We start from the raw sequence: 25,868 nt of genomic DNA, 5'->3' as shown, positions 1-25,868 counted from the left end.
TGTCCTTTGTGTTTGTGGTGCGGGTGGTATTGATTTAAAAGGTTAAAACTTTCTCTTTCAGATTTGGACTCTGCTAGCACAAGTACTGACAAGAAACAAATGATGTTCTCTGAGCGAGGCCTTTTGTCTTTATTAAAACGTGGCTTTTTGCTTTGACTGAATTTCACAAGACGCTGCAAATTTGGCTGTAATCTTCATGCAATCTAAATGAGTTCCATCTTGAGAAGGCAGAGAGGAGATAGTTCCTCATTTAGAAAGTCATTTTGTAACTGAACATGTAGGTTTCCGGGGGTTAACTCATGTGTGACCTCACCCATTTGAGTAACTTGAGGACATACGGTCCGTCTCACTCGTCTCACAATGCTTTATAATGCTTTATTATCACTAACGGCGTTTATGTTTTGTCTTAGTCTTTTCCTGGTGCACAGAGCCAGCGTTTTAGAGAAAGATTTTCGCAAACTCCAAGGGAACATAATTCTACAATTAAATCAGCCACGTTCTGAGGGAGTCAATGGGAAAATGGCCAAGATGTCTAAAACAAGAGAGGTATGTCACTGATTATGTAGGATGGAGTCATCTTGGACAATGTACTACTGAGATTTATGCCATTAGTGAGTGTTCAGATAGCGCTGCAATAATAAATTTTCTCCTAATGCTTTGTTTTCTCTTAGGACATAAAGCCAAGTGCTTTGCAAAACGCTCACAGTTCTGTGAACATATCTTCTAGGAGAGTAAAACGGGAACAGAGCAGCTGCAGAGGTGGGTTTGAGCTGAGAACTGAGAATGTGTCCATTAGTTACGCTTTAATCTGGTAGTGAGACCATAAACAGTACATGCTAAGTTAATAAAATTAAGTATTATGTTTATTTCTCGCTCTTGCCAGGTCCAACATCATTCCTGCAGTTAACAGCTAACACTAACAAACAGCCAGACATAAAAGGTAAAACTAAATTCAAGTCTTTGGCTAAAGCAGCGCACTGTATGTCATTATTTTTAATAAGTGTTTCTTGCCTTCTCCCATAGGAAATATAGCAGTGATCCCTTGGACTGTTTCTGCGCAACAAGGAAATACAATTTCTCAAAAGGAAAACAGAATTGTTGTCCAAGAAGATGGTTATTACTTGGTGTTTGGACAAGTATTGTGTCACTGTAACTCAAGCATGACTAAGTTGCTATTACATCAGATTTGTTCCAACTATTCAGCTAATGTTCTGCTTAATTCACAGGTTTGGTTCGAAAGCCCAGGCACGGTTATGGGTCATGTCATTCGAAGCTGGGGTTCTGCGGAAACAGCAACGACACCAACAGAGCACTTGCGTTGCCTGCAAGAGATGCCTGATGATACTCGACATCATGCAAACACATGCTACACTGCAGGTCAGTGAGGCTCCACAAGAAATACTTTGACACATTTTGAGAAACAGGCTTGTTCGCTTTCACGTCCAAACACCGAGTAATAACCATGTTCTTGGACAACAATTCTGTTTTCCTTTTGAGGACTTGTAGTTCCTGGTTGCGCAGAAACAGTCCAAGGGATCACTGCTATATTTCCTATGGGAGAAGGCAAGAAACACTTACTCAAAATAATGGCTTTAGCCAAAGACTTGAATTTAGTTTTACCTCTTATGTCTGGCTGTTTGTTAGTGTTAGCTGTTAACTGCAGGAATGATGTTGGAGCTGGCAAGAGCGAGAAATAAACATAAAGCTTTAATTGTATTATTAATTTAGCATGTACTGCTTATGGCCTCTCTACCAGATTAAACCCTGACTAATGGACACATTTTCAGTTCTCAGCAATGAGACGCTTCAAAGTCAACCCCACCCAAGTAGTCTGGCACATAACCAACCGTACAACCGCAATTTTTCCTTTTTGTATGAATGAAACAAACATGGGATGTGCTTGTAGGCAAATTTTTGTTTATGCTTTGGATCCAGGTTGGTTAGTCTGTGCGCTAAGCCAAGCGAATCATCCATTGGGCTATAGCCATGTTTACAGTGCAAACATGAGAGAGGTATCAATCTTCTTATGACGTCTCATCGTCATTCTGAAGTTTTCTGCGCTGCTTCGGGCAAGACGAGCCAGACTAGCTGTTTCCTCTCTTTGTGATAAATCAAGATAACCGTGCCATACCAATAATCCACTGGCCCATAATTCATATTCAGTGTTATTTGATTTCCCACCTGTAATTCTCGAAAACCTGCCACTACCCTGCCTTTGATTTACATTTTGTTTCTAACTCTAACCATCTAACCGACCGTCTAATCCTAACCCTGACCAAGCAACTATCAGAGGGGACAATGGGCGGGTATTTTTGGACAATTGAGCTTTTGAAATAATAGACTGCTGGAACAACTGGGGATTCCCAAAGATATCAAGATGATGATGTTTACTGGCATCGATATCCTCATCTAACTCCAGGCAAGAAAGTGTATTTCTGCACAGTTCCTGAAATGTAAAGCTGTACCTTTAATTTTAGCTGCCTCTCCACCAATTTCTCAAAACACCAAATGAGGAAATCTTTTGTGAGAATGGTTCATCCCTGGAGTACAGCTCCAGAAACTATAAAGTCTATAAAGAGCGCTCAATTTGCTCATGGTGGCCTAATTACAGGGCTTCAGACCTGCTCTTTACACTGGTTATTCCGGTGCGCCGAACTATTTCATTTAGGTGCACCCAACAGGAGCCGACATTTTAATTTGATCTCTAAAGACATTATGTAAATGATTGTAAACAGGAATAAAGGTGCAGGCGATGTTTTAAATGCTTGACCAACGCAAATAAATACATCAAACTCAGATAACCCTTATTGGGTTCACTGGTGCACCTAAATCTAATCCAAGTTTTAGGTACTTTAGGTGCCCCACCGCATACAACTGGTGCCCTTTTTATTTGTTTTGCCCCTAAAAACATCCTGAGTCCACCACTGATTGGCTTATAGAAACCATTAATTGACTGATAAAAAGTGTAAACTTAGTGATAATACTATAGTGTTTTCCCCTGTCTTACTGATATACTGGCTACATGTGCAGAACTTGTGGAATTTTTGTGGATTTGCTTTTATTTTTTGTTGTTTTGCGACTAATGAAAATGTTGAGTCGCACTTGACAGATTTTTGGGCGCCTGTGCGAGCAAAACAGTCACAGCCTGGAGCTCTGTATTAGGACAGTTACAGTGACACTATAATTTTACCACCTTGTATCTCCTCTGATGCCTTCTTCTTGTATGTATCCTCTGTCACAGGCATAGTGCAGCTGCATCAGGACGATGAGCTAGAGTTGGTGATACCAGACAGGCCCCTCATGGACACAGTCCTCATCTCCATGGACGCGGACTCAACCTTTTTTGGTGTCATACAGCTGAACTGAAACAAGACAGTATGAAGATGATAACGTTGTTGCAGGATGTAGGCAACTGACACTGAACTGTGTGGGGGGATGCTGATAAAGGGATGTGTCACAGCAGCAGGAAAACTGTCAGGACACATCATTAATCTCGTGAAAATACATCCATGAACTTTTCGCCTCATCTCATCTGTCAGCTCTTTGAGGACAGCTACTTTTAAAATCCTGTAGCTATAAAGCATCAAAGTGTATCTTTCAGGTAGTCCACCTGGGCCTGTCCTGTTGCATTGTTTATGTGTGCTGCCACCGCCTTTCATCAGTCTATTTTAGCATGTCTCTTTATACCTTGCTGGGGGCTTCCCTCCAGCTCCAGCCTCCGCGCTGTCTGTTTATTTGTTCCTCTCGTCTATTTTAGAATGGCTTCCGTTTTCCTGAGACTATGTCAGGAACAAACAAAGGTATAAATTTATATCGCTCGGTAAGTGATTTCCTGGTTGACACGAACTCCTCAACACTGTAAATACTTTCATGTGTCATGATAAGATAAAAGCTCTTGTAAATGCTATTGTAAAAATGAATTCTCAATTGTGCATGTCTGTTCATAACTGATTTTGGAATGTATGCTTCTGTATAATTACTTACGTTAAACTCAGAAATAGGACCATCTTTGTCTTTAAAAAACATTTTCTCCAAATTAAGCGTTCCTTACTCTGATGTTTTTTTTTTAATTAAAAGCGATAAATCATCGACCAAGCCTTTATTGTCTAAATATAGTATCCACAATGCCTATCTGGTGTCTGCAGCTGTTTTCTGTCTCCCCTTTTTTTTATGAAGCATGGCTATAAGAGGGTGTGTGTGAGTGTGTATATGAGCTCTGACAACAGTTAGTGGTACAGCAGCAGGAGCAGCAGCAGAGGGAGGATGGTCGGACATATGTTCTCTCATCTCCTACTGCTCTGGTCACTCAGCCATGACCTCTTTATAACTGGACTGACACATCATGAGCCAAAGGTAGGCTAACAAATCATTTAAATGCTAATTCTTTGTTCTTAAAGTTGCACATTTTACTGGTATGAGATCTTCAAACTGCAAGTGTTGTTTGACTTTGGTTTCCATGGTTCACTCTTTGATTATGATTAATGTTCCTTTCATTTCAAGGAGCAGTCCTGGAACAACCAGAATCTCTCCTCTGTCCCTCTGGATTTGGATGCAAGGCTCAGAAGACTAGACCTGTCCAATAACTTCATCAGACAGTTGCACACACTTGCTTTGCCATACTTGGAGCAGCTGGACCTGAGCTCCAACCAGCTGGATCTCATCTCCGAAGGGGCTTTTGAAAACCTGGCTCGACTTCAGGAGTTGAATTTGTCCAGAAATGTGCTGAACAACAACCTTGGCAGTAACAGCAAAGCCCTCCAATCCATCAGTGGACTTAAGATTTTGGATTTATCAATGAACGGTTTGAGGGATGAGGCAGTGGAACGCTACCTTCAGAACAAATTTTCTCTTGATCAACTTAAGATGACTGGTAATGCATTAACAAGACTTTCATACAGAATGTTTAAGGAGAGTAAACGTTTGAGGTCCATTACTATTGAAGACAATCAGATATCAGTGATAGAAGAGGGGACATTTGAACTATTGAGAGATTTAGAGATGCTAAACCTGGCCAGAAATAACCTGGCACATATCTGTGATTTTAAATTACCTCAAGTCAAATATTTGAATCTCAGCTGGAATTCAGTTGAGTTTTTTGTTACGCAAGAAGACAATCTGTTTTACAGGCTTGAAATTCTTGATCTCAGTCACAACAAACTCCTTTATTTCCCAATTGTTCCGAAAAAGAACCGTTTGAAGTATCTTCACTTGCAGAATAATATGGTTGGTGCCTTAAATTCAGAGGCTGCAATGGTATCAGAGGCCAATGCTCTTTACAGTGAGATTATAAAGGAAAGGATAGTTAGAAAAAACAACCTTCACTCAAACTGGAGGCTGATGCCACTGATTAATATTGACCTGAGCTATAACCACTTCAGGTCTTTTCCACTGGAGACTTTGAGCCTTCTCTCATCTTTAGAAACTCTGAATTTCAGTCACAACTGTCTGCAAAACATCATCTGGAAAGTTAGAAAAGTTAATGCAACAGGATACCGTCGGCAGCTTTTCTTTCCCTCCTTAAAGCACCTCGACATGCAAAGCAACGGACTTGTATATATTTCCCCGCTCTTTCTCAAAGCGCTCACGCAAATAGAAACGTTAAATCTACAAGACAATTCCGTGCAACCTTGTGCCTCTATGGATCATTTGCAGAGCCCTCAATCGACACAGCGGATGAATCCCAACACATCCTGTGTTGTGTTCGGGCAGTTAAGCACTCTTAAACACCTCAATCTTAAAGAAAACAACATCGAAGTGCTTCATCCAAACACATTTCAAAAGAACTCTTTGATTTCTCTGAACCTTGCAAGAAATCCACACATGGTGATGCAAATGGGTGCTTTCGAAGGTGTGCCGAAGACTCTTCAATCTTTGATTATCAGTGAAATAAACATGACCAGCTCAAATTTTTCTTTACCCTGCATGCCGATGTTAACTCAGCTGAACATATCTAACAACCGTCTAGATATGATCCCCAGCAGTTTCAACTGCTCTCCTCTGAGAGAAATCGACATAAGAAATAATCGTTTTGTGTCTCTAAACCATTCTCTGATCCTTGCTTTATCTGAACACCTCAATCTCATATATGTTAGTGGAAATTATTTTAACTGCTGTGACAGTAAATGGCTGACAGCCCTGAATGAGTTGGAGATAGAGCTGCCTGATATCAACGACACTGTATGCTTCACAAGCAACGAAAACGTTGCCATGACGGGATTTCTGAATAAAACTTCAGTGGATTGTTTGTTTCATCCAAAAGCACAGGAAATTCACTTTGGACAAATGATCATAATTGTTTTATTTGTAGCTGTGATATTAACAGTGCTGATCATATTCATCAGGAAGGTGTGTTGCACACAGATGTCATTGATAGTGTAATGCTTAAGATCTGCTGTCAGTCTTTTTCACATGCTTCTATTTATGCAAACAAAATGCACCGGGGAGCAAAGTGTAGTAACTGAAGCATGATTCCTGTTAGATTCAGTACGCATGACCTATTTTACTATAAACAGAAATGGGGCTTCATGGCTGCTTAGAAACTAACAGACTTAAATAAATAAAATGCAATAAAATCTTCATCATCTGACACAGTGATTCTTTTCTCATCTTCATTCAGGCTCTCTCTTATAACTCCCCTGCAAATTACTTGTCTGCAGGACTGTGTGACACGTGCAGCCAAAATGTTGTAACTGAAATTGGCTTTATCGACTCCCAAGCTGTTATGGTTATAGTGCGAGCCAAATTAACTAATCAGGCGGAGAATTTTTGCCCATCCTTCATTGTGAAATGTTTGTTCTTGACAAAAGGTTTAACCTTGGCTCAAATTTTTATGACGTCTGCGAGGCCTTGCACAACATTCCCAGAATTTGGACCGGCCAATGGCAATGGGAGACCCAGCATGAGTTTTTGTACAAACCTATGTATACTTAATGAAATGAGCTTATTTGACAGTGTGTGTATACAAATCCATTTTAATATATGTCTCTATCTCCATCTGCTTGTGTTATAACTTATGCGGCTCTGACCCTGGGAGACTGTTAACAAATACAGTGGTAAATGTGGCAACAGTACGTAATAAACATGCTGTACTAATAACCAGAACATGTTGGCAGTCTTCATTTAACAATATGAAGGGAAGAATTTCAGTTCCTGTGAATTTCTGTTTTCGGTTGAGCAACTTGAATTCCACCGAGTCATAAAATGTTGACTTGGGGAGCTACTATCATTCAGAGGTGGCGAAAGTAAACACATTCTTTACTCAACTAGAAGTACAGATACTAAACATAGAAGTACTGATTCAACTTCTTTATTCAAGTAAAAGAAAATACAGGATCTGATATGTACTCGAAGTATCAAAGTAAAAAGTATCCCTCTGAAGGACATTTCTTATGTCAATTTCTGTGCAAAGCTAACTGAACTTCACATCATATTAATATACTACAAAGACTTTTGAACTTAAAAGTGCAATATGTAAGAATTTTAGTATAAAACATTTAAAAAATAACTAAAATTATTAACAGAGTGTGAAGAAAAAACAGTTCTGACGTTATATATTAATGACACCGAGTAGTCTTGCTAGCTGCATGGCTAATTGAGCTAACAAGCTAACAGTAGCTAAAGTCATGGATGGATAAAGGGAATACAATTTGCAGCAATTAGCAGTTACTCTGGTAATATGCTGCCCCAATGTGTTGGGAGTATAAATTGAAGGTGACCAATTCTTACGTATTGCACCTTTAAAGGTCGAATCTGTAGGATTTGTTGAATCTCATTCCCAGGACATCAAATGCCAACATTTTGGGCTGGTAAAGCACTTGAAGGTTAAAATCCAGTCTTGTGATGTTGGGAAGGTGGCCTCAAATACATTCAAATTAAAGTTATGAACCTGTTTTTAAAATGCAAGGAGTAAAAACTACAGATAAGTGTGAGAGTAAAAGTAAAAAGTTTTCAGAGAAATAAATACTCATGTAAAGGACAGATACCTGAAAATCTACTAGTAGGCCTACACCCACCTCTGCTATTACTGTATTCAATGTGAGGAACATTGTCACTTGAATCTACTATTCTTAAGAAAATAAGCACATAATCATTAAAATTAGATTAAACTAACAAAACATGAACAAACTTTGAATTTTTTTTTACCACACTGCTGATCCACAGTTGATTGTTTGGTGATATGTTGAATAAAATGCATCTGAAATGAGAAGATATCAAAGATTTTATTTCAATGTCAACAAGTAGCTGACGATACACTGGCAAGAAACTCCTGTTGCAGGAGGATATCCTGTTGAGCATTCCTCTCATTGTCTTCTTATTGACACATCCTTCTCCTTTATACTGATGCAAAGTGTCTTTTTGCAATTCTTATGCCCATTAGAAATTTGTCCGCTGCGAAGAGCCAGGGCTGATGCCAGCAATAGCACCAAAAGAGCCAGGAGGACGCCTATCAATCTTGCTCTTGAGCAATATAACTGTAGGAAATGTTGCCCCACCCACAAGATTTAGGTACTAGATCAAGTAGCAGCTTGACAAGTTCAAGCAAAGAGCACTCAAAGAAAAGAACACTGTGTGGGGAGTATTAGGTGTAAAACCATAGGAATGCAAGGAGCAAATTGTACTCATTCTTCTGCTTGGTGATTAATGTTCGATGGCATTTAGACATTAGCAGCAGCTTGTTTGTAAGCACAATAGAGCAAGTAATGGAAGGTTGTATCATTGTCAGGATCTTCCTCTAGGCTAACTGTATTTCCAGTAAAGCCCATGTTTACAAGTACAAGATTAAACTGTGGAAATCTCTCTTAATGAGGATAATTTTATCTTACATCAGTGATATCCGCTTCCTCAAGTCAAGCACAAGTTACTGACGCTGCCATTAAAGTTGCACATATCTTGTTTAAAATCCCGGTGAAATCTGTTTTATCAGTTCTCTCTTGTAAAAACTTGCTATCTCAGCATTCAGCCAAGTTGTTTGTTCTGCTCTCGTTTTCTATTCTCTTTCCTCTGTGTTCCATTTAGAAATATGCTGACCTGGAGTTGCAGTTTTCTAAAACGAATGCATCCGGCTCCTTCTCCCAATACTCTTCTTGGTAGTCTATAAATAGCACTAAAGAAAATACAAAAATTCACCTTGTGATATAATTTACAGTGTCTTGCCAATACATATTTTCTTCTAATTCTCTTAAGTGGATACAAGACATTCAGGACAGAACACATCAGGATCTGACATAACAATAGCTGTATTATGTAAGAGCAAAGTATGAAAATTAATATCAGATTGTACTCCGTATGGGCAGATACTCAATGTCCAAGAAATCAAGAGCGCAAAGTATGATCAGAACAGTCTCTGAGCTCTTTCAGTCTTCTGGTTTAGGGGCCCCTTGTCCATATGGGCCCCTGTGCCTGTAACCAGTGGGCCAGTTCAGTTGTCCCTTCATGACCACGTGGGTGCCTCAGAAAGGAGCTCTCCATAATCTATCGCTGTAGAAAGTGGTCTTAATTACAACCCATTACCAGATTGAATAATCTGTGGTGATTCTGGATTGTTTGCTTTGAGTAATCACGTATTTAGGGAGGCACTGACACTGATAACTGATGATTAGTTGCTACTCATGGCCATTACTGATAAGATAACCGATCATTTAAGTTGTAGTTTATGCACACTTGGGGGCTAAGAAAGGCAAAAATGTTGTGAGCAAATATGGTGGATTTAACATTAGTTGTCTCTGCCATTGGTGGCCTGCAAACAAACTTTAAAGCTGCATACAGCCACCTACTGTAATGGAGTTTGTAAAATTACCATTACACTACTGGTATAAAATAGCTGATAATATACATTTCCCAATATAATTTATAATGATTATGATCATTTATCAGTCATACATCCATTATTTATTCCATCCCAGCAGTGATGATCTGTATCCAGGGGATATAACTGGGTTGTTTCCTTGTGGTCCACACATGTGTTAAAGTCTCCTGGCACACAGTTGTGACAGTCCAGGAACCCACTTCAACAGGAAGAGGTCACCTGTTAAGAGCCTTGTAAAGGTAACTGCTGGATTAGCTAACCCACACGTGAGAAAGTCAGCTATGGTGACAGAGAAGCTGAAGAAAGAGCAGGACACCCACTAACACTGAGGTCACACCACACATTTTCTTCAAATGAGTCAACTATATCGGCTGCAAACACAAAAACGACCTTTTCAACATGGCGGACACTGACTTCTCGTTGTCAACGCTGGAGGAAGACATCAGCAGCTCCAAGAAGGAGAGGAAAGTAAGAATTTCGCACTTTGGTATGGCCCAGGACCAGAAAACTACGGCTGTGGACAAAGAGTGCCATCAAAACTGGCAATAGCCAACAACGTTTACGTTTTATTGAGTTTTTATGAATCGTTCTAGTTAGCTAGCTAAGCCAGACCAACGAAGAAGAAGGTTGCTAGCTAAGCCAAACCAACGAAGAAGACGCTAGCTAGCTAACATTAGCCACAGGGCGCGCCGGCAGAGCCCGGGGCTTCAGCAGCGGCAGCACCGACACAGTCCCGCCCCACAAGACGACCATGACTCCCCCTCAGCAGACTATCCACCGCCAGCCGCTCCCAGACACAATCATCCAGAAAGTGCAGTTAACTTACAAACTGTTTTTGCTGGAAAGTGTCCGAAATACACTTGAACAAGAGCTTCTCAACTTCACCAATAAGGTAATGGTAACGCCAGTTAAAAATCCACACATCTTTGCATTGTTGCTGCTGTCATTAGCTGTAAATTAATGTAGCTAGCTAGCACCACAGGGTGAAATCATTTAATTTGTTCAGCTGAGCAAAGCAAATTGCATGTAATTGTTATCAGAGCTGCAATGAATGCATCTTTTTTTTTTTTCGTTTTATCGTTAACTGTGTGGTCTGTAATATGGCAGAAAGTAGTGAATTCCCTCCTTTTTTGAGCTAGGTTAACCAGCACTAAACCCCAAAGATATTCATTGTGCAATTATTTAAAAAAAAACAAAAAAACACCACATATCTCTTGTGTTGTTTTCCTTAATTTTTTAATTTGAAAGATTTTAAAGTAGAATGGTGTACTTGTACATTCACTAATAACTTCTATCATTAATGATTTGTGTACCAAAATATCATCACATTTTAGAAGCATTAAAATAGTGGATGTTGAGCAAATTATCTAATTAATTATTAAATCACTAGTATAGCTGTGGATTAGTTTTCTAAAAAGCACATTACAAGCCGTTACTTGTATTTTTGTATAACTGAAAAAAATCCTTCCTTCTTTCAATGTGACTTTCAGGCCTATGAAGAGGTTCAAAGTTTCTTCAGTTCATCTTCTCCCACCAGTGTGTTCAGTGACCTTACAAAAGCTTTGGACTCAAAATGTCAAGCAGTTGAAAAGCTCTCTGCTTTATTAAAGGACCTCACGGTCGGTAAGTCAAGAAGTAATCATCCGATTTTAGCTTCTGACGTGATATTGCAGATATTCATGTGTAAGACAAATATACTGTTTGATCTTAGCTCCCACCAGCATTACACAGGTATGGTCTAATGTGTGACGTCGGAAAGATTTTCCTCTCTCTCTCTTTCTGCTTTTCTCATCTTCACAGAGCCTGACATTTACATTGAATATGGAATGAGAACAAACCAACTTCAGCCACTTGGAAACAAAGGGAACCTAATAACAGATGTTCTCAAGTTTGGGCCCATGTTGCAGAACTCGCTGATGGCGAGCTCCATAGCCAAAGCAGTCCAGGTGCTTGGAGCCACACTGCCCCTTCAACAGTTGAAACATTTCCTCATCTCCCAGCCCGCAGCCGTCCAGCAGGATGACATGATATGCAGCATCGCGTCCAGCTGCAACAGCGCCTCTGTGACTACTAGCTCATCTTCTCACTCAAAGGCTGAAGAACAAGAACATGCTGTTGTTTTTGAAGAGGAACGCCCACCAGATACTGTGATTCTTCCACCTGTCATTATTCAGAGTCCTGAGATTAGCGCAGAGAGGCCACCAGTGCTGCTACCTCCCATACAGGCTATATTCCCAGAGATCAGTAACCCTAAACCAATGAAAATAACACCACTAATTAGCTGGGGATGTGAGGATGATGTCCACATGCATTACCAAAAACAAACATCCTCACAGCTGCTTCACTTCCTCAGAGTACAAGCTAAAAACATGGGGGCACTAGAGGTCGCCGTCATGGAGTGGAGCAATAGTACATACACTTCAAGTTCACCACAGTCGATGTCGCCTACCATCAAAACCCAAAGCTGCCAATTCAGACAAGTTGTGACGGATGATCAGATCAACACACATGCTCCAAAAACATTGAGCGCAGACATTGAAAACCAAGCCGCACTGTTCAGAGTAAAAAGAGTGGAATCAAGTGGCTCTCTAACCTACACTTGTGTGATTGCAACAAAGACTGAATTATGGGATATTGGAGACATCTTTACAGAGACTGGACAAGGGGCTTCTGAAACTAACCCCTTGGAAAATGAAGACAAAAGCTGCAATATAGCAGCTCAGGTGGAGAACTCCTGTGTAAACATGCAGTGGGAAACCCAAAATCTGCAGTGCACAGAACCTGAACATGAGGGCGATTCTGCTTGTACAAAATCGCAAGGAATCAACGGTATCACTATTCCCGAGTTCCAGATTAAGAGGTTTGATGAGACTGAAGTTGTGGTGTCACATATTGTCAGCCCAGGCAACTTCTACATCCAACAGGCCGGCTCCATCATGAAGCTGCAGGCAATTGTCACAGAGTAAGTCATTCAGCATGGATTCTAATCTCTTGTCTGCTTTTTCTCAGCTTTTCTAAACCCTCCCTGATCACATTAACAGAACTTAAAGAGCCACTTATCCTTTTTGTTCAATACTGCTTTCTTTGTAGATTCCCCCCACCCACCCTCTTTTTAATAATCCACATGTTTCTGGTTGTCATTATTTTTTCTCATTTGCAGCAGCTGGAAAGCTACGACATCATACGCGGAGCAGAACTGCATTCCAGACATTGGAACCAAAGTAATGGGTTGGTTCCCTAAGCAAGAACAATGGTGCAGGGCTCAGGTGACAAAGATATGTGGAATAAGTGGAGGTGGGTTCAGTTTTGTGTATTGGGATGGTTTTGCAGATGCATACCTCTAGATGGTAGCAGTGTCACTTTGCTTGCATGTAGCCTCTTGGGAATTCCTTACTGATTTTTCTCTTTGCCATGCTCACTGTTTTTTGGATGTCAGATGATAATGCCACTGATGAGGGTGGGAGTGAGACATCCATCAAAGTGGAGGTGAAGAGGCTGGACTACGGTGACACTGCCTGCCTGTCACTGTTAAAAATCAAGGAGATGACCCCAGAAATGGCTGCCCTACCGCTTCAGGCTGTACAGGTCTCACTGGCAAATGTGAGTGGTTCCCTGCTGACAGTGTTAGCTTCATGATTTTACCACTTAAAGCATCTACTCATGAACACGTTAAGATTTCCAGCAAAAGGCGTGCAGATTATCCCTCTGAGGATTTGCATACATGGAAATGGTTAATATACTGTGCTCTGCTGTGAGTGTAGACTCAGTTACAGTATTGGCGTTTTTCCACGTGATTAGTCACAGCCTTATCACTGCTCAGTGATAAAGGAAATGAATTATCTCAGTTCATGGTATTTTGTCTGTTTCCTCCTCCCCCCAAGGTGACGCCTGTGAATGGGAGTGATTGGTCTAAGCAGGCCGTGGGCTGGTTCCAAACTATGGTGCACAACAGGACTCTCTATGCCAGACTTTACCCACAGGGGCCTAACGTTACAGTTGAGCTGTTCTTGGAAAAGGGAAAGCTCGGAGCGATGAGGTACTTCAGAATTAAAAACAGGCAGTAATTTTGAGTTGTTATGTGGAATTAACAGATATGTAAGAATTCATGACATTGTTTCTGTCAGCAAGTGCCCTTTTGATTTATTTTACCAGCTGTCATCATACAGAGTAAATTTGCCTGTATGTTTGTTTGTTTTTTATCCAACTGGCAAAAAAACGTAATTAAATAAGAAATTATCCACTGGCTTTGATGCAGTCGCCTCTCTGTGTGTAGTCATTATTCTGTCGCCTGTCCACAACACTGATTAGTTACATGTGACAAGTAATAGTCTATAAAAACTGAATAATCTGAATCTGCAAAGCAACTGGTAACTAAAGTAAACAAACAAATGTGGTGTAACAAGTACAATATTTCCTGCCAAACTTTCATGGAGTGGACGTATAACGTTGCAGAAAATTAGATATTCAAGTACCTTTTTAATTTTTACTCACGTACAGTACTTAAGTAAATTGTAATTCGTCACATTCCATCGCTTGTTATTCTAGATTTTGACACAAAGATTTTAATTTTTACTGCAGATGTATATCAGTTCCAAATATCAGTTTTTGGCCCACTTGATTAGTAATAATTGGTATTAGCCCTGGCAAAAGATATAGGTAGATCCCTATCAAGGTAGATAAATATAGTGTAGTATTAGTAGTATAGTGACTGAATATATGCTTATAATGTGTAGAGCTGCAATGATAATTTCAGTAATTTTTCAAGCAAGAATGTCAACTTTTTATTGGCTCCAGCTTCATAAATATAAGTTGCTGCTTTTCTTTGTCATTTGTGATCTTAAGTGAAGTGTGTCTGGGTTTTGGACTGTTTGTTGGACAAAAGAAGCAATTTGAAGACATCATTTTGGGCTGTCGGAGATTGTGATGAGCATCTTTCACAATGTTTTGACATTTTATGGACTAAACAATCAATCGTAAAAATGTTCGTCAGATAACTTGATAATGAAAAAGTCATAAGTTGCCTCCCTTATAATGAGTATATATACTGTATGGCTTTAAGTCCAGTCACTGTCCAGTATCATGACTGTACAATGCTATTCTCTTTATTTCAGGAGGGGAGCATCACTGTCTGTGAGACTGACCCAGAACGGACACGCAAAACACAGCAAACTGAGGAATTCTGGTGTCAAGAAAATAAGTAAGTAGAGCTTCAGTTTGGAAAATTGTTTACCCCAAATTGTGCATCTACAGTAGGTGGCAGTGCAGCCTGTTTGTGACCAGAGCAGCAGCCATCTGCATTCAAAATCTTCCTACAGTGCTACCACTCTCATTCTTACTCCAATTGTGTTGTTTTTGTTTTTTTTTGCCTTGTAGGTGCTGTTCAACTTAAAATGAGACAACAGGACTCTGAGTGGGAAAAATACCTCATCTCCTGCTATATTCAGAGCAAGAAGTAGTTCAGAAAGCAGGGAGTGTGAGTAGTTTTGTTGGTGTCATTTTTTTGTCTGCCTTGTCTGACATTCAACCAGAGATTCACTGAGATTGTTTAATTGTTTAACGCTTAATGATTCTTAAATGAGAGATAAGTCATCCACTTTTGATTGAGCATTTGTGTAGATGTGAACATACAGTGGACTGACACACTGACAAGCTGCTGTGATTGGCACTTTGCAGTACAAGGATAAATCAGAGATATTTAAATAAGGAAATAAATGTAAAAGTTTTAAAGTAAAACTGAAGGCATTGACTGGATTAGTACCATTAAGTGAATCAGCTTTCTTGTGTATTTTTATGTTTTATATTGCAGTCAAAGCTATGTCTAGTGAATGAGTGTAACGCTCATGTTTTCTTTAACACAATTGGAACTTTTGTGTCTGTGTTGTCTTGCACTGATAGAAAAGTGTGAAACGAGAATATTTTTATGGCTTTATATGTATGTGTGTATGATGTAGGGGACATGAAGGCCAAATTATGGAGCATGTTGTTTTATTTTGAAAATATTTCATAGACATAGTTTTGTATGTCTGCGTTCTGTAGTTTATACTTTTGTGCACAATTGTCGTGTTTATTCCAGTGATTAGACTGTGCCAGTTCAGTTACATTACCTGCCCATTATCAAGTAATACTTGATTTGTCTGTATGCCACATACGGAAGTTCCATGTTTTTCTATTTTTATGTATAACTTTCTTTGATAATAACTATGAGAGCCATGTTGCCTGAGTTAATATTGAGTTCTTGTACAATGGCAGATCTATTATTTTAAATTTTTTAGCACATATATCTCTGCTTTAGTAATAAAACTGCATTATCTACAGTTGTACGTCCCATGTATCTGTATTGTAGACTATTGTATCTTCCATAGAGAGAATATTAATGAGGTGAAGTTCATTCAAAGAATTACCCGGCCACCCAAACCCTCCCACTACATCTGTCGTAAGTGACGCAGATATGCGTATGCCACAGTGAACTGCTGTAGGTCATCTGATAGCACATGACAAACGACCACATTGTGTTTTCACTTGCATTCAGTTTGTTGCTACTGTAAATTATTGTTTCTACTGTTACAGGGAGGAGTTTGACCAGAACAAACTGTGAAATCTCAGTTCATAATGACGCAGTGTTCCCCCAGGTCCTTGAAGTCCTTTAAAGTTTGTGAATCAATGTCTTGATGTCGGACATGAACCCTTGAAAGTGCATACATTTATGCATTTTCCGCAAGAATATGAATTACAGTTCTTTTGACATTTAAAAAAAAAATTGTTGTCTTTGAGCTTCTGTAAAGCCTGCTAGTTCTCATTATAAAATTTCTGATAGGTATCTCAAACCATTAAGTCTTTTTAGGGAATTGGGCCTGGAAGTCATTAAATTTGATCTTTTGATGAGGTGTGAGAAGCATGATAAAATAAATTATAAAGACACATAATCCTCTGATTTGAAATGATAATTGTGTGGATCGAGTTTTATCTCTCATTATTTAATAGTTTGTCCTAAGCACACTGTGCTTTATAGCAGAGACATAACTGTGAAGTAAGTGTTAACACAAATGACAATTTAAATGCTGTATGATTAACTATGTCACGCGCTCACAAACAGATGTCAAAACAATGAATGAATGAACCAAATTTTATAGAAAAGTAGTTTCGTGGATAATTAGTTCCCTGGTAAAAACATTAGCAGGAGCAGCATCTGGCACACAGCAGTTTAATTAAATTTCACATTCGTGACTACAATATATTTGCCCAATTTACGGTATTAAAGCATTTAAATTTGTGGCATGGTTGCAATACAAAAATCAGCATGAACAAATGAGAGGACTGGTCTTAATTAAATCTTGTGTATAAAGTTAAAACTGGCTACGATTTTCCACTACTTATGTGTTTACATTAGTTGACCAGCTCAAGTATTTGCTGGATGAATCTGCAAACCCAGTTCGTGACTCTGTGCTCTTCAATGACAGTGGCTCAGGTCAAAAGCTTCCTTCACTCGCCTGCCCTGCCAAGCACAATAAATAATGTGGCAGGCTGAGGCCTTTTGTGTCCACACAGATTCCTTCTTTTGCCCGGGGTAGGCGGAAATCGAGGCGTTTGATCTGAATTCTAAAGAGTCTTGTTGCAGCCCAATAAAGGCCGCCATTGTATGTAAATAGTTTATATAAGAGCATATGACTGCTACGGTGCAGGGCAGTGGCTAGTGGCGGAGGAATGATTAGCATTTTCCAAACGCATGGTGTTCTCAATCCAGCCTTTTGGCTTGCTAAAAAACACAATATTTTAATTCATTTCTTCCCGATTTGTACACATTTTTGTGTACCACCACAACTGAAGGTAAAATACATGTTCTATTGTTTAATTCTGTTTTATACTAACACTCAGTGTGCAGTGAGGTCAGACTTTATGTGACTGATGACTGACATGCCCCATTGCCTCGACTTGACAAATATACAATGTTGTTGAAATACTCATGACCCTTTTTATGGTAGAAATATTTGGATGAATCGGCTTTTGTGTAATAGTGTAATATTTTTTCTCAGGCTAATCTGGTCTGTTGCCTTTCGTACAAACAATAGAGGGCTCTCAGTCGTCTTAAAAAAAAATCTCATAATGAGATGGATGTCTTGCTGGTTACTTGGAGAAATGCGTTGGCAGTCTGTCAGTCTGTCACTCTGTCTGCAACTGGGCTGTAGGTCAGTTTGGGAGTACAGTATTAATACGGGGTGAGCCAATCACGTGGCTCGGCGAATGTTTCGCAATTGGTCTCGTCCCGTTGCGTCTTGTGACGGTGCACGACGGTAGGCCATCACCCCTGCTTTTATACGGCCAACGGGCTACTTGGCAATTCTTTTCTGTTGTTCCTTGCTCTGCCAAATCCAGCTTGATGCTCAGGCCACACCTCAAGATGGTCATCTTTGGACCCGGCGCTGCTTACGCCGCTTGCACCGCTGGCTGAGCCTGGTAAACATCTAAAAACTACTGATACAACAGTTAGACTTTTACTAAATTACAAAATCTTGTGGACGACAGTAACGATAAGTTATTTAAACTGATAATCCATTGTTACAAATGTGACTTTTTTTCAGTACAAAAAACTGAATGGTATTTTTAAGAAATTTGGTTATTTTATTTTTCCTTTTGATGTGATTCCCTAACTTTGTATTGTTAAACGTTGATAATATGGTTGATCTCAGGCTAGAGATGTAGCTTCGCCTACATCCTACAACCTTAACTTGACTATACTCTTTATTTTTGCAGACCTGGAGTCGAAAATGAACTGGGGGTCCTTTTATGCCGTGATCAGCGGCGTAAACAGGCACTCTACTGGCATCGGACGCGTTTGGCTGTCTGTCATCTTCATCTTCCGTATCCTGGTCCTGGTGGTTGCTGCTGAGAGTGTTTGGGGAGATGAGAAGTCTGGCTTCACCTGCAACACCCAACAGCCAGGATGCAACAGCGTCTGCTACGACCAGTTCTTCCCCATCTCACACATTCGCCTGTGGGCGCTCCAGCTCATCCTGGTGTCCACCCCCGCCCTGCTGGTGGCCATGCATGTGGCCCACCGGCGCCACATCGACAAGAAGATCCTGAAGAGGGCGGGCCGCAGCAGCCCCAAGGAGCTGGAACACATCAAGAACCAGAAGTTTCAGATCACTGGAGCTCTGTGGTGGACTTACATGATCAGCATCATCTTCAGAATCATCTTCGAGGTGGCTTTTCTCTACATCTTCTACATGATCTATCCTGACTTTAAGATGGTGCGTTTGGTAAAGTGTGACTCGTACCCATGCCCCAACACGGTGGACTGTTTTGTGTCCAGACCGACTGAAAAGACTATATTCACTGTGTTCATGCTGGCAGTGTCTGGGGTATGTGTGCTGCTTAACCTGGCCGAAGTGGTATACCTCATAGGCAGGGCCTGCAAACGGTGCTTGCGAGGTTCTGACGAAGAGTCCAAAGCAGCTTGGATCAGTCAAAGATTGTCTTCTTACAGGCAAAATGAAATCAATCAGCTGATAGCAGACCATTCGCTCAAGTCTAAGTTCACTGTGACCAAAAAGAGCCCGATTGAGAAGGGTGAAAGGTGTTCTGCTTTCTGAGACTGCCCTGCTCCCTTTATACTAATCAACAGTAATCACACTTGATGGAGCATGTTGCTCTTTATTGTCACACGATAAACTGTATGCTTGATCATTGTCGGCATACACATTTAGACCATTTATTTATGTTTCATTCAGTCAATTGCTTATTGAGTCATATTTTATTTTCTTTACCAGTTTTACTGACACAAGTAGATGCTGCTGTTGCAACTTTTCTAAACTATTCGGAGCCAGTCGTGAAGGTTAAAGGACCATAGCAATGTTTTTGCATGTTTGTGCATAAGATTTACATATAGAAATTTATAAATCCTGAAGGAAATTCTTGTGCCAGAGATCTAAAAGCAGTACAGTATTGAGCGGTACTAAAAGGTTGTTGACGTTGACATTGGTGTCAACAGTTTGCCGAAGCTCAAATTGATTTGTTAGATTTTAGCGGCTTAATTTGAATGTGTGAGAAGCAACTTGCCAACTTCCAAAGTTTAATGAGCTGTAGAAACCATCCCTGTGTGCATCAGCCTTCATTCCTTTTTGTGTTGCCTGATAATACAGATCAAATGATCTTATATCCTACAACCCCGATTTCTAAAAAAAAGCTGCAAAGCTGTGTAAAACACAAGTTAAACAGAATGTAATAATTTGCTAATCCTTTGACATAAACTCAATTGAAAACTAAAAATAGACAATATATTTAATGTTTTACCTCATCACCTTCCCAGATTTTTGTAAATATACGCTTATTGTGAATTTATTTTATTTTGAAATCAGGGTTGTGTGTTTGAGGTGTGGCAGGTTGGTGTGCCGGTTAGAAACCATCAAAACTTGATGATCAATGAAAATCATGCCTAACGAGCAAATTTGAAAATAACGAGCTGATTTGAAAAAGATCACATTAACGTTTATGATTTCACATTATAGAGGTTTCTGTGTCGAAACAAATCAAATGCACCAACAAGCAGATGATAGCCACATTTGAGCTGCTTTATCGTGCAACAATAATGTAGCTTTGACACAAAAAGGGATGGTTCAGGGCACCCTGGTAGCTCAGATGGTAGAGTTTGTACAGAGGCTGTGTCGTCGCCAAAGCGGCCCAGAGTTTTGAATTCAAACTGTGGCCCATTGCTGCATGTCATCCCCCTCTCATATCTTTTCCTGTCAGCTCTTTAAACTGTCCTGTTGAATAAAGCCACAAAAGGGCCGAATTTAAAAAAAAAAAAAAAAAAGGACGGTTCACCTATTGAAGAGTGCTCCATGAATTCTTAACAAGTAGATTTATGTAATAGCAAATAAGGGAAACAGGCAGCTGTTCGGATCGCACAAAAACATTAAAAAAAAAAAAATCGGAAGCCTCATAGCATGCTCAAGAGCGCTATAAAATACATACATAATTCCTTGTAAATCTGCCAAAACGTGCTAAAGCACTGGTATGGCCCTTTAGATATACAAAGATTTCCGTAAAAATTAAAATGCTGGATAGAAAGCGAACTTTCTATTTACATCAAAAGTATTGTTCATATGTACCATATTTAATTCCAGTATGAGTCACAACCAGGTAATGGAGGAGAAGCTAATTTATGCGAGTAAAAGCCATTAAATGTCAGTAACAGCCCTTTAAGCCAATAATGGTATGCTTAGATTTTATTAGACACTTTTAGTTATTTGATTTTGTTAAACTTTGTGCAGACAGCTGTAACGATTACGTGACTTGGCAAACTGCTCTGGAAATACAGTTGGTGCTAGAAAACCAAAGAAAGTTTAAAAAATACTGTCCAGATAAGGATAACGTGATTGAAAAATAAAATGTAATAGCATTTTTTCACAGACATGTCTTCACTACCACTATTAATAACATTTGTTATCTTGACACAGTAGTCGGAGCAACTGTGTGACATTTCAGTAAACCTTTCGAAACCTCCAAACATGGACGAACTGGTGCAGATACCACACGATACTCAACGGGTGATTTTGGCAAAATTACAATAATTCGTTTTTACTTGTCACTTGTCTGCTGGGTCACTTTTAGAATATTGCAAATCCCAGTACTGTACATATGTCTTTGGATTTGTATATCTTTGATTTCAATTGTGAATACCGCCTACTGACTTCAATGTAGCTTCTGTTTGAGGTGCTGTTTTCTTTTCCTTTCAGAAAAATGTTTGAGGTTGACCTACTTTTTAACAGAGACCCATCACTGTCTGACTTTTACACTTACTTTCCTTAATATTACCCTTCGTAGCATATTATTCAGTATCTCTGTGGTCCTGAAATACGCTGGTATCTGTTTATACAACTGTTTTATCATACTGTAGTGCATACAAAAACTCTGATGTTGACCTTTATGCCTAAATGTACATATTTGTCAATTGACATCCGGGTAAACAATCCAGTTAATACTGTATATAATATGGGTTGAAACTATATGTGTACATTATGTAATATAAAATAAACTGCCTGATAATTTTAAATCATTGAAGTTATTTAGCAAAACTTTGGTTCTTTTCAGAAAGTTGCACCAAATGGGTAAAATAATTAAACCTTTCTCACAGACTTTCCTCCTTCATGTCGCTGTGATTTGTAACTTGAGGATGCAAATGGCTACTCATCTCCAAATCATGCTCCCCCATGATAGGAGAGCTATATTTAGACCCCAGAAGCACTTGTGGCCAGACAGACTTAGCGGACAACATCATTGGCCAGCTGCCGTGTCACTCACTGTAACAAGAGAGTAGAGGGGCTTTAATAGTTTACATTAGAGAGTGTACCCTGTGCCAAATTTAACCTCACGGGGGGGGAGGGGGGGTTTGTGGGGAGGGCAGGCTGGACATGGTTGAGTGTGTGTCCAGCAGCAGGTTACGTGTGTGTGTGTGTGTGTGTGTGTGTTGTGGTGGTCAGTGGAAGACCCCGGGGCCTGGATCTTGAGCAGTATTTGAAAACAGAAGATAGAGTTGGTGGGTTTGTCGGTGTGGAACAGAGGTTGTGGCGAGCAGGAGTCCACTTTTCCTGTCCATTCAAGGGCATTCCTGGGGGCCCGAAGATCAGCTCTGGACAGAGGCCTGTCAGCAAAGCAGGCGGCCTCATGGACCCTCGGAGACGTGCAGGGCTTCAACACAGGGGATGTATAAGCTGACAAGGTAGGTTTATCGAGGAAATGTGACTTTTTCGTGATCATTTGTGTATTCAAGTACTTTTTAGGAGTTATTTAGCCATAAATCTTAGAGAAGTTACATTCATGTTGTGGTCAAAGGCTGCTGTATGTTTACAGGAGATGCAGGTGTGCACACTCTTAAGAAAACTGATTTATTTTTCTATTAAATTCATCATATTATCTTATGTGCTAGGAGAATACATAGTCTGAGGGTCAGATATTGAGATCCTGCATTTGTTTGAAGTTGCAATCCAGTCTGCAGTTGTAAAACCACGCGAGAAATGTGTTCCTGGTGACTCCCTAAACATCATTTCAGCAGTTATCTCCCTCACAGTGGCATGCCGTGAACTTGCTGTCCTGCTACTGTACAGCCCATCCATCACAAGCAGAATATATTTATAACATAATGTGTTACAGGAACTGACAGTACCCACGTTACTCAACTGTTTGTAATTCGCACTACCACCACGTCTCCCGAGTGTTTGATTTCACCTCGTGTAGATCATGTTGCTGTGACTCGGGGCCACGAAGGCCAGGAGCCGCAGAACCATGACTGGAACCTGCCTTCCCTCCTGTCCGCACTTGCCAAATATATACCCTCCTAAAGTAAATATAATCCTGTCTGCGTCCACGTGGAAACAGCCACTACCTGCTCAGCAGCAGAGTAGCCCAGTTGTACACTCGGTTAGCAGCTCGGCTCCCAAGAGACTCATTTGGTCTGAGCTGTGCTGAACTTGGTAAGATGTCCTCAGAGAATGTGTTGTCTCTAGATTTGTTTTTATGTGAGTCTTTTCATGTATTTGCTTTGTCTCTATATCAAATTGAGAAGCTGTTTTTGACTGTTTTCAGTCCCAGATCTGAGCTCACACAGCCATGGGGGACTGGAACCTGCTGGGAAAGCTTCTAGAAAAAGCCCAGGAGCACTCCACCGTGGTGGGCAAGGTGTGGCTCACTGTCCTCTTTATCTTCCGCATCCTGATCCTGAGCGCCGCCACAGAGAAGGTGTGGGGCGACGAGCAGTCGGGCTTCACCTGTGACACCAAGCAGCCCGGTTGCGAGAATGTCTGCTACGACATCACATTCCCCATCTCCCACGTCCGCTTCTGGGTGCTTCAGATCATCTTTGTGTCCACGCCCACGTTGATCTACCTGGGACACATCCTCCATCTGGTGCGAATGGAGGATAAGCAGAGGGAGAAGGAGAAGGAACATGCACAACATCCAGACAAGCAGGTCCTTATTGGGGATCATAAGCACAAAAAGGCTCTGGTGAGGGACGAGAAGGGACGAGTGCGCCTGCGGGGGGAGCTCTTGCGCACATATGTCTTTAATGTGATCTTTAAGACCCTGTTTGAGGTGGGCTTTATTGTGGCTCAATACCTTTTGTACGGCTTTGAGCTGAAGCCCATGTACACATGTGACAGACCACCCTGCCCCAACGTGGTGAACTGCTACATATCCCGTCCCACAGAGAAAACCATTTTCATCATCTTCATGCTGGGAGTTGCCAGTGTGTCTCTGTTCCTAAACCTTGTAGAGATCTACCACCTGGGCTTCACCAAGTGCAGCCAGGGCCTCACCTTCAGGAGACGTCTACATGGCTCTGGGGTTGTCCCCAAGGAGCCAAGTGAGGCCTCGGTGCCGTTTGCACCAAGCTACGACGATTACTTCCACCAAGTCCAGCCGACCTACCCGCCTGTCCCCGGCTACAACCTCTCCCCTCTGTCTGACGGCACAGACTCGTCCTTCCACCCGTACCACAGCAAGGCGGCCTACAAACAGAATAAAGACAACTTGGCTGTGGAAAGGAGCAGCAGCAAGCCGGAGGAATGTGACCTGAAAGGAAAGACGGGAGCAGGATCAGCCCCTGGGTCACCTACGCAGGCCAGGCCCGGCCGCAGTGCCAAACACAGCAACAACAAGACTAGAATAGACGATCTGAAGATATGAGGAGGTTTATGTTTCTGTGAGGGGTCTTAAATTGCTGTGAGGGGATCGGATGTTGTTTGGAAGCATTCATACATGCTGAACTGACCCCCCCCTCTTTGAGTTGGCACAGATTTGACTCATTCCAGAAAAGCTGCAGTTGTACAGTAATGTGCGAAGACTGATGTGGTTCAGTAATGAACTTAGAGCTCTTCAAGGTGTCCCACAGCTGGGTAGTTGTTCTTCTTTTGAAAAACTTAATTGGGTTTCACATTAGACTGTAGCATTAATGGTTCACCATGTTTTCAGTCAATGTTGATTTGTATCGGTTTGTTTTTTTAATTGATTTGTGTTTCCACTATTCACTTTTGTCACTGAGATTCACAAACAAAAAGTACTGTCTGCTCAGGTTTTACTTTTCCCCCTTTTTTTTTTTTCAATGTGTGTTGAATGTAAATGAACTCAAAACAATGCAACTCCGTGTACAAAGTTGCCTGAACTTTGGGAACAGAATCCAGGGCAGAAACTTTGTTCAGCAGCGGCCTGACCTCATTCGAGGGAAATCAGATAGGGCAAATAGTTAAATTTAACTTCCTTTAACTGTTTTGAGGTCACCATCTAGCATAGTTCACTTGCTTCGACTTAAAGAGTTATGCAATACCTGACAACACGTTGGACTCTGGAAATACTGTACGTAATTCCAGGACGCGCCTCAAAAAGAAATTGCACTGGTCTCAGGAGTTCTCACATTTGTGCTCTCTGTTTTTATCGTGACAGCAAGAAAGTACATAATTATAAGCACATTGATTTGTTTATCCGTGTTTATATCTCTGTTTGTGTCGTTTGTTTTCTGTAAAGCACTTGGTGACAACCATATTTGTAAAACCGCTTGAAATAAATCTGTCTTAAATTTGCAACGCTAGCGGTGCGTTTGTGATCGAGGTCTTTATCGGGAAAAGGGGAACTATTTCACTGGAGAATCATGTTGCAACTCATTTTTATATTTCTGCAACAGATAAATCAAGATCATCTGAGGATTAGAAATGATGACATTCATGATATTCCGTTTCCGTGCACCGAGCCTATTCAATTAACTCCGGCCCAGCAACCATAAATCTGACACAGGCAGTGTTGTTGAATCACCCAAAAGTCGTACTTGAGTAAAAGTAAAGATATCATGTTAAAATATTACTTTGATAAAAGTGGAAGTCACCTATACAAAAATTACTTGAGTAAAAGTCTTGAAGTATCTGATGAACTCAAGAATCAAAAGTAATTTTCTGACAAAAAGTGAACTTAAGTATCAAATACAAAAGTAAATTATACATGTATTAATATGTATGCATACACTGTATACTTTGGATTAATTGATTATCAGCCTGGCCAATCATCTGATCCGATATTC

General features: G+C 40.5%; 4 protein-coding genes and 1 pseudogene across 4 annotated transcripts in view; all 5 read left to right on the top strand.

Annotated features, from left to right (window-relative positions):
- The window catches only part of LOC141012804 (gap junction beta-1 protein-like), a 44,290-nt gene extending 23,695 nt beyond the window's left edge, over positions 1 to 20,595 (top strand). Inside the window, exons 2-7 of the mRNA XM_073486329.1 lie at positions 12,966 to 13,099; positions 13,242 to 13,405; positions 13,687 to 13,841; positions 14,917 to 15,002; positions 15,179 to 15,278; positions 18,554 to 20,595. Coding sequence (XP_073342430.1) covers positions 18,568 to 19,395 — 828 coding nt within the window. The 5' untranslated portion in view covers positions 12,966 to 13,099; positions 13,242 to 13,405; positions 13,687 to 13,841; ... (1 more) ...; positions 15,179 to 15,278; positions 18,554 to 18,567 and the 3' untranslated portion in view covers positions 19,396 to 20,595. The remainder of the gene's footprint in view (positions 1 to 12,965; positions 13,100 to 13,241; positions 13,406 to 13,686; positions 13,842 to 14,916; positions 15,003 to 15,178; positions 15,279 to 18,553) is intronic.
- LOC141012845 (tumor necrosis factor ligand superfamily member 13B-like) lies at positions 300 to 3,428 on the top strand (annotated as a pseudogene).
- On the top strand, positions 4,264 to 6,461 carry LOC141012844 (transforming growth factor beta activator LRRC32-like). The gene is made up of 2 exons (XM_073486388.1): positions 4,264 to 4,353; positions 4,501 to 6,461. The coding sequence occupies exons 1-2, from the start codon at positions 4,264 to 4,266 to the stop codon at positions 6,376 to 6,378; spliced, it is 1,968 nt and encodes a 655-aa protein (XP_073342489.1). The 3' UTR covers positions 6,379 to 6,461.
- LOC141012921 (uncharacterized) lies at positions 10,003 to 15,261 on the top strand. The gene is made up of 8 exons (XM_073486466.1): positions 10,003 to 10,697; positions 11,296 to 11,428; positions 11,606 to 12,767; positions 12,966 to 13,099; positions 13,242 to 13,405; positions 13,687 to 13,841; positions 14,917 to 15,002; positions 15,179 to 15,261. The coding sequence occupies exons 1-8, from the start codon at positions 10,557 to 10,559 to the stop codon at positions 15,259 to 15,261; spliced, it is 2,058 nt and encodes a 685-aa protein (XP_073342567.1). The 5' UTR covers positions 10,003 to 10,556.
- A 2,815-nt stretch (positions 20,596 to 23,410) lies between the features above and the next one.
- LOC141013336 (gap junction alpha-3 protein-like) lies at positions 23,411 to 24,487 on the top strand. Its single transcript, XM_073487017.1, has one exon. The coding sequence runs from the start codon at positions 23,411 to 23,413 to the stop codon at positions 24,485 to 24,487; it is 1,077 nt and encodes a 358-aa protein (XP_073343118.1).
- The last annotated feature ends 1,381 nt before the right edge of the window (positions 24,488 to 25,868 follow it).

The sequence above is a fragment of the Pagrus major genome, chromosome 18, assembly GCF_040436345.1.
Source record: "Pagrus major chromosome 18, Pma_NU_1.0".
NCBI lineage: Eukaryota > Metazoa > Chordata > Actinopteri > Spariformes > Sparidae > Pagrus > Pagrus major.
Note: the sequence above shows the minus strand (reverse complement) of the source record. Positions and strands in the feature narration are given on the sequence as shown.

What these genes read in the sequence shown, in the direction of transcription:
- LOC141012844 (XM_073486388.1), top strand. Translation starts at nt 4,264, where the DNA reads ATGGTCGGACATATGTTCTCTCATCTCCTACTGCTCTGGTCACTCAGC. An exon ending in TGACACATCATGAGCCAAAG is followed by an intron (nt 4,354 to 4,500) that starts GTAGGCTAACAA and finishes TTTCATTTCAAG; the next exon opens with GAGCAGTCCTGGAACAACCA.
- LOC141012921 (XM_073486466.1), top strand. Translation starts at nt 10,557, where the DNA reads ATGACTCCCCCTCAGCAGACTATCCACCGCCAGCCGCTCCCAGACACA. An exon ending in TTCTCAACTTCACCAATAAG is followed by an intron (nt 10,698 to 11,295) that starts GTAATGGTAACG and finishes TGTGACTTTCAG; the next exon opens with GCCTATGAAGAGGTTCAAAG. An exon ending in ATTAAAGGACCTCACGGTCG is followed by an intron (nt 11,429 to 11,605) that starts GTAAGTCAAGAA and finishes TCATCTTCACAG; the next exon opens with AGCCTGACATTTACATTGAA.
- LOC141013336 (XM_073487017.1), top strand. Translation starts at nt 23,411, where the DNA reads ATGGGGGACTGGAACCTGCTGGGAAAGCTTCTAGAAAAAGCCCAGGAG.